The following is an 8,906-nucleotide window of genomic DNA, read 5'->3' on the forward strand; positions in this document are numbered from 1 at the left end:
CCACTTGAAAGGACAAGCAGATCAACCTGGAGTGGACAGAAAAACAGAAGATACTTCTTGAAAGAAAGACCTCAGGAAAAATATAAAACAACATAGGCAGACCGACTGTTACTACAAGAACAAGCAACTTGCTTGCCCAGGAAACATCAAGGCAAGTGGTCGGGGTCCCCTCAGTGCAAACCCCCTTCCAAGATTAAGACTCAATGGGAATACACGCTGTGATTGGTGACCACGCTTGACACCGATAAGGGGAAGTGAGGGAAAAACAGCAATGCAGCAGTGAGCTAAGCCCTACAACGTTCAATAATCTTCTGTGAACCCAGATGAAGACCTGGTTAGTCAGCAGTGTGGCAAGACCTGGGGACTCTTGGGCCCAGAGTCAGTGACATAGCCACAGAGGACGAGAGTGGAGAGTGAAACGTCCAGCAGATAAGAAGAGAGGGCATATGCATAAGAACATCCACACTTGCTGAATATTTTCACTATGGTAGTATATTTCATTTCTTGTACAACAGAAGCCCAAATAATAACTGCTGTTGTTATTACGTGCTGTCGAGTTGGTTTCAATGCAATGTAAAGCATTGCAAAGGAACACCTGGCAGCGTTGAACTGCCGACCACGTAGTAAGCAGTTCAGCACTTATCCTACAGCGCCACACCAGGACTCCCAAATAATAATAGGTAATGCTAACTGTGGATAGCATTCATTTTAACAATTTAGAGTAGACTTTAAAAAAAAAAAAAACTAAAGGGGCCAACATGCTAACATCTTTTTATTATCAAACTCTCAAAAGTTATTTTTGTTGAAGTGTTATCGAGTTGGTTCAGACCCATAACGACCCTGTATACGGTTTCTGAGGAGCAGCTGTTAGCTTGAACCACCGACCTTGCAGTTCAAATGGCTGTGTAGTCTGGCACATTAACCTACACGGCCACACCAGGACTCCTCAAAAGCTATAGCTTCTACTGAAAACACAGAGGGGAGCCAACAATGCTGACTGTCTTTAAAAAAAAAAAAAAAAAAGTGTTAATAATATTCCTCCTATTTCCCTCACTGCTTTTCTTCACCTTTACAGATGACATTTTTCAAACTATAAAATGCATTCTGCTGGCAAACCTTGCTTCAACAGTTCTCAATTTTATAATAGTAAATCTACATCCTTGATACTGAGACATCCACTCTCTCTTGGTATGTGACTTTGTATGAGGCAGAGAACAAGATATACATTTAAAAATCAATACCTAACATTATCAATATTCATTTTACTTTGTCAATACGAAATACAAAGGTGAAAGAGCAGTAAATAAGCTAAAGCACTGAAATAAATTTGGTGTTCCTGCCACAATTAATAAATGTTCAACCGATAACATGACTGGCCAGTCCACAGCCTTGCCTTATCAAGTGACTAAAATTATGCTTCAATGCTGTGCTCTTGCTAAAACGGGGTGAATAAAAATTTCAATACTCTCGCCATGACACATGATCAGCTTTAGGGTTATTAATTTAAGATTACTTTTCATCTTTTTTTTTTTTTTAATTCAATGGTATTTACTTATATGAAGTGGTGCAAATGATTAACTTTCTTGGTTGCAGCTGAAAGCAAGTCCACGCAGAGATGCCTCAAGAAACAGGCTTCACCATCCGTCACTGGAAACCCTATGAAGCAGTTTTATTCTGACACACATGGGGCCCCCATAATTAGAAAAGATGGCAACTGGTTATACTGGTTTATTTACTTACAATATGGGTAACTGTTCATCTCGTGAGTCATAAATTGCTGTAGAAACCCAGTTTGGGATTATAATGTTCAAGTACCTAATTATAGTTTTTCTGACAATTTATTTTCTGGTAAATCCTTCCTAAACCTGATGTTTGACTGAGTAATATTTCACATATAAATCAGAAGAGATTATCAAACAATATCCAGGCTGTCTTTCAACTCATTCCTATTTCAAATGTGAGGGTTATCTTCAGTTGTGTTTTTGCAGCTTAGATTCAAGCTGACTGAAGGCAGAAGGCAGTTGAAAATATACCTCAATTCAATGTGTTTTCATCAGAGGTCGGAGAGGATTTGTGAAATGCTTGGAATGTTCACTTCAAAATAGTTCTGCGCCCTAAGTCAGCTTTGAAAGTTTAAAAATCTAACCGATTTGTTATTATGTGTCTACATGTTTAAGAATTTGAAAATTAGACTATTCAGAGCCAAATGACTTAGGATTCATAACCAACAACTCATTATCAAAATGTATTCATGCAAAAGCATTTCTTACTTGAATTTAGATAATCAACTTCATCTTAGAGTTGATTCATGACTTATTGGAAGATAGTTTCTTTAAAACTGAGGACTTTAAAATAGCCTCACATTCTTCTTCTTTGACAGGAATGCATAGATTTTAGAAAATGAATCTGAAAATGAGGAACATAAGCCTCCTATTGTGCTGCTTTGCAAGAAAATTAAAGAGAATGCATTTAAAAGTGTGACTGCTATTCTTTAAGTAAATGTCTAGTAATAAAATCCAAATACTGAAACTTAAGAGAATCACAACAGTTTTGAAATAAAATATTTAGAATATGCTAGTGTAAGCTTAAGGGGAAAAATGTTTTAGGCTAAAGTTTAATGTTTCTATCTATACTCAGTATAAATGATTTCCTCTGATGTTACTGAGTTGTAACATCAAAATCGCCTTGTAGAAATAATTACATTACACTCTCCTAAAACATTATGCATTGGTCTTCTTCACTTCACATACGTTCCGTGTGTTCACACTTGACCTCAGTATTCTCTTTTCCTTATTGCTACCACTAAGGCACTTTAGTAGCATTTTAGCAGCATTCCTAAGATTGTTCTTGTCCTGTTTCTGTCACTAATGTTTGAATCACTGAAAGGTAAGAGAATTCAGGGACCATTCAACTGGAATAGGGATATTAAAGAATTCTACAGAATACCTGCTTTATGAGAGACGTGACTTGAAGAACTTCTGACTATGACAAGTATCTGATCTAAACTGTTCCTTTATGAAGAGACATATTAGAAGTGTTCTAAACAATATTGTTTTTCTCTACATAGCAATCTCTAGATAAACCTTCTGTATTACTTATATCACAAAATAGTGAATTCAAGTAAACATACAACAGGACAGTCTTTAAATACATATTTTCACAAAGGTGTTAAGTACACAGTCATGGAGAGAACATGGGTTTAGGAATCACATATTCCTAAGTATGAAGCCTCACATACCATTCAATAATGATGTCATCTTATGTCACTTAACGTTTCTCTAAATCTTATGTTTATGATATGTAAAGTGATAATGATAGCACCTAGCTCACACAATAGTTGTGTGCGTTAGGCACTGTTTTCATCACTGTACATATCACAAACATACAGGTGATAGTGGTGGCTGTGTGCCGTTAGTGGTTAGTGGATTCGACTCATAGCAACCTTGTATAGGGTTTCTGAGGCTGTATATCTTACGGAAGCAGAAAGTTTCCTCTTTCTCTCAGGGAGTGGCTGGTGGATTCAAACTGTTGACCTTGTGGTGAGCAGCCCAATGTGTAACCCATTACGCTACCAGGGCTCATCTGGTATATATTTGTTGTTGTTAAGGTACTGTCGAGTCGGTTCTGACTCGCAGCAAGCCTGTGTAGGGTTTCCGAGGAGCAGCTGGTGAGCTTGAGCCACTGATTTGTGGTTCAAACCGACCTTGCAGTCCAGAGCATTATCCAGCAGTGCCACACTAGGAAGTGGTAAATTTTATTCTACATAAAATGCAAATATACTCTACACATAGGTGTTTCCATCTTTCAAATCCTGACAGTTCGATACAGCTAGAAGAGGAAGAACAGGTATTATACTTAATACTACATACATGGGGTCCTGGACAGCTATCTGTAAGGTTGGTGAATCAAACCCACCAGGAACCCTAAGAAACCCTACACAGGGCCACTACGGGTCGGAGCCAGCTTGATGGTACTTCATAGCAACAGCAACAACAGCACAATATATATAATTTCCCAATATACTTTCTTTTGAGTTGTGGTGTTGGAGGAGAACATTGAAAGTGCCATGGGCTGCCAAAAGAACCAACAGATCTGTGTTGGACAAAGTGTGCCAGAGTGCTCCTTGGAGGCCAGGATGGCCAAACTTTGTCTCTCATACTTTGGACATATTGTCAGGAGGGACCAGTTGCTGGAGAAGGACATCATGTTTGGTAAGGTGCAGGGTCAGAGAAAAAGAGGAAGACCCCCACAGCGAGATGTAGTGGCAAAGTGGCAGCATCAATGGGCTCAAGCGTGGCAATGATAGTGAGGTTGGCCCAGGATCGGGAAGTGCTTCATTCTGTTGTGCACAGGGTCGCTATGAGTCGGTACTGACTTGATGGCACCTAACAACAACAACAACAACAACAACAACAACAACAACAACTTTCTTTTGAGGAAAACTGCTTAGAATGTTCCAATTTTAAGTTACTCTTCAATTTTCTAGTGCTGAAATTTGCCCCTAAAACAGAAAATATAAGCTTCTTATCTTTTATTTACTTTGAAACCGCAAGCTGAAAACAAAACAAAAATGTTTTCTTCTTCTTCTTACTGTTTTACTCTTTTGATGACACGAGTCATATTTTCATATTCTATAATTAATCATGGGGAGAAAAATCACTTTTCCTTATCAAAGCTTCCAAAAACAAAGTTAAGAGACAGCTGATAAATTTCAATGGCTAAGGACCCCAGACAATAAACCAGAGATAATTACTTTTTGTAACTGACCAAGTACCTTTGCTGAAAAGATAGTTGGTCAGTTATAGAAAGTAAAATTTATAGCCAGAGTCAGCTGCATCACAAATGCATTATGGTTACCTGTTGTTTATTCAGATGTGGGTGTCACATATTAATGCCCTGGGAGCTTCCTCCTATCACTGGTTTTCTTATGTGCCTCCTTTACCGTTGGTCTTGACTGAGATTTTTGCAATATATGCTAATCTGATTCCTATCCTTCACTACCCAGCTAGAGGTGTCATGCCCACACCAAGTTTCCTGTTGCCTTGGATCTACAGTGAAGTCTCCCTGCTCACTGTGGTTCTTTTTATTCGCCACACTCACTAGAGTGGCATGTAATTAGGTTGACATGGTTTTTGAGATAGAAATGTTTTTTTGTTTTTTGTTTTTTAAATTCTAATGATAACAGTGTATAAGTACAGAAAGTTGAATCTAAGACAGCTTCAGAACTGGGATGAGAAACCACATTTATAAGCCAGGTTCCGCCCTATGACAACATGGAGCCTTGCAGTTTGAGGCTGTTGCTATAATTTAGAATTTATTATTGTTGCTCTCTTCTGGGGTGCTTGTGTCTTTTTCATTTATTGAGGCCTGTCTTCCCAACTCATCTGTAAACTTCTTGAGGCTAAAGATACAGCTTTTAGAGGTTGTGGGCCCTTTATTACTTCACACAAAGCCTTGCATTTGGTCAGGGGTGCAAGAAATATTTTATTGATCACCTGAAAAAGCTATACAAGGAACAGTTGCTGCATCTTGACATCAAATGTAAATTTGTTTTTAGCAGTTTCTTGCAACTGTGCCTCTTCTTCAGTCTAAGTGATTAAGGATTAGGTATATTTCATTCCTGATGACTTATAAACTTATACTTGTGCTCCACTCCATTTGCTTTTTTTTGGTTTTGTTTTACCTGTGGTGGTAGGTCCAGGCAAAGGTGCAGCTTTTCTTCTCCGTTTGATATCTCCCATGCATAAGGATCCTAAATGCATGCTTGTTTGCCTACAAGTAATTATCAGAAAAAAACTATTAACAAAGGAGGAAAAAAAATGACACATAAATACACAGCTAGTATAATCTGAACCTAAATCAAAACATTCTCAACAAAGATGGAGCTGCATAGTAAAACCACCAATCTTGTTTATATCGAAACATAATTACGTTTGTTGACAAGCGTTCAGCAGCTAAATGCGCCATCATAAATTGTTACTGGAATGAATAATATAAAAGGAATGCTTTTTAATTTTCAAAACTGGCAATCTTTCTGGCTCAACATAAAATCAAGCACTGTTGCTTCTGACAGGAAAATAGCTAAGATTAATTATCTAAAGAGATCACAATATTGTTGCTAGGCTATCAATTGGTTACTAATGCTTTACTGTCAGAACAACATTTATTACAGGAAAAGTACGATCAATTTCTTTTAGGATATTATGCGGCAGTGAATTCTCTTAAAACATTTAAAATGGAAGTAAAATAGTGATGTTCTCCCTTATAATTCATATTATTAGAATTTTTTAGTTAATTATTTATTAGCTAGGTGAGAAAACATCATTTAAATGAGTCAATGCTAGCTGACTGCTGGTAAACAGGCTGCTCTGGTAGTCTATTGTGTTTAAGTGTCGTCGAGTCGGTTTGGACTCATAGTGACCCTGTATAGGGTTTTCCAAGGAGCAGCTGATGGGTTTGAACTGCCGATTGTGTGGTTCAAAGACAAGTGCTGATCCTACAGTGCCACACTGCTATAGAGAGCCTAGAGATGGATCTTTTGTTATTCTAGATTATTTTGTCTAATCTTGTAAAAAATTAGAAATGGCTCAATTAGAAACCAATAAACACCCAAAGATGGAACTGACCTAAAGGGCTTCAAAATATGTCAAGATGAGAAAGACTCTGGGTTTCGTTTCTCATGGACCACAATCTCAACTGAGGGGTTTGGGATGAGGCCTGAGGATCATGAGGCAGAAATAAAGAAAGCATGTTTATTACCAGCACATGCTTTCTTAAGTAATTCACAGAGATACTTGACAACATCCTGAGACTGAGTAAAAGACTCATCAGAAAATAACCCAATTATTATAGAAAAAAATTAATTCAAAAAGTAAAGCCTAGCTCCCATGTAAACTATCACTCAATGCAAAATAAAAGCTTTAAGAGAAAAAAACAACAACAAAAAACTATGGCGTATCATTCTACTCTAACACACATGAATTAACAAGGACTCAGATTCTGGAAGTTATGCAACCAGTATTTTAAATACCAGGATAGTCACCCATGATGGAGTGATTTTATTAGAGCTTCCAGACTAAAACAGAGTAGGAAAAAGGAAAAAGGAGAGGCAGACTGCTTTTGAATGGTTAGCCCCTGAAAATCTTATGAAGAGAAGCAGAATATTGACAAATACAGTAAGGAAGGTAAGCCCCTCAGGTTGGGAGATACTGAAAATACAACTGGGGAAAAACTACCTCCTCAAAGTAGAGTCGACTTTAATGATGGGAATGGAGCAAAACTTTGAAGACCTTCATTTGTTGATGGGGCATAACTCAAGATGGCAAGAAACAGCTGCAAACAACCATTAATAATCAGAACATGGAATCAGTCTAGGAAAATTAGAACTTGTCACAAATTAAATGGCATGGATAAAGATCGATATCCTGGCATTAGTTAAATGGATTGGCATTGGCCATTTTGAAACTGACAATTATACAGTTTACTATGCCAGGAACGACCAATTGAAAAAGAATGCCATCACATTTATCATCGAAAAAAACATTTCAAGATCTATGTTGAAGAGTATTGCTTGTTGCTATGATAATAGTACCTGACAACAACAAGAAGTACTTGTGAATTTTCTTAATAGAATGTAGCAAAACTTTACAATTATATACTCACTGTTATTTTTTAAAAAATTAAAGCCTAATATATATATTTATATACATATTCAGATGTCTAAAGGTAATGAAAAATTGAAAGTAAGAAGTAAGTTACTTAAAAACAGGTTCTACGTATTAGGCACATGAGATTGAATTATGATATGGTTAGTACAATGGGTGGTGGTGGTGTGGTGGCTGTACTCCACTGAGTTGGTTCCAACTCATGGTGAGCCTGTATAGGGTTTCTGAGGCTATAAATCTTTATGGGAGCCTCATCTTTCTCCCAAGGAGCAATTGATCGATTCAAACTGCTGACCTTGAGGTTAGAAGTCCAGCTTGTAATCCACTACACTACCAGAGCTCCTTAATCCAATGAGTTGCTGTTGCTAAGTGTCGTCAAGTCAGTACCAGCCCATAGCCACTCTGATAGGGTGTCCAAGGAGTGACTAGTGAGATTGAACCACCAACCTTGCAGTTCAAACCGACTTTGCAGTCTATTGCATTAGTCCACAGTGCCACACCAGGACTCCAAGCCAATGGGTACGCACAACCAAATAAATAGGCCATAGTAATCTAACAAGATCAATAACATTACATGGATAGTTGCCTAATTTTCTCTTCGCTTTGTGCATAGAGATATCATTTTCTATGTTACTGAATGATTTTATTCTATAACATAAATAGAAAAATAATTTTAATTATTAAAAGTATTCCTAAGAAGGGAGTTTAGTTTCAGAGTGGGTGGGGGAAAGTAGAATCCCTACTGAGTGGTTTTCATCCTGTCTAGACTGGTCTGGTGAAAGGAGATGGAGATAAGACTCTTATGATTCAATAGTGAGTAACTGTTATCATGACTAATTACCATTGTCACAACTGTAAAGGCAGAAGTTTTGTAGTAAAAAGGGGGAAATGGTTGATCTTACAGTCCAGGAACGGAGGACCCTGGGACCATCAAGGGAGAAGAGCGGGAGCACAGTGTAGGGCCCTATCCAGAGAAGTGGCAACGCCAGATGGAGGCAGAGCTGATGATGGGGATAGACCGAACAGCTGAGGAATCTAGACTCATGGAGGGAGATGGACTGTGTGCTGGCAGCGGGGGGTTGGGGGTGTGTGTGTGGTGTGGGCGGTGTACCCCTTTGTTTGTTTGAATGACTGTATGTTCCTGAGTGTTTAGGTGTACACACACACCCCAAAATAAACAACCCCAACACACACAAAGCAAATACCATTGAATGATGATGCATGGAGGGGACTGTAATCATT

At 38.1% G+C, this 8,906-nt stretch overlaps 1 protein-coding gene across 1 annotated transcript in view; it reads right to left on the reverse strand.

Annotated features, from left to right (window-relative positions):
• Positions 1 to 8,906, reverse strand: part of GPATCH2 (G patch domain containing 2) — a 226,566-nt gene that overhangs the window by 22,896 nt on the left and 194,764 nt on the right. Inside the window, exon 9 of the mRNA XM_006869709.1 lies at positions 5,684 to 5,772. Coding sequence (XP_006869771.1) covers positions 5,684 to 5,772 — 89 coding nt within the window. The remainder of the gene's footprint in view (positions 1 to 5,683; positions 5,773 to 8,906) is intronic.

This window comes from Chrysochloris asiatica, unplaced genomic scaffold, assembly GCF_000296735.1.
Source record: "Chrysochloris asiatica unplaced genomic scaffold, ChrAsi1.0 scaffold00133, whole genome shotgun sequence".
NCBI lineage: Eukaryota > Metazoa > Chordata > Mammalia > Afrosoricida > Chrysochloridae > Chrysochloris > Chrysochloris asiatica.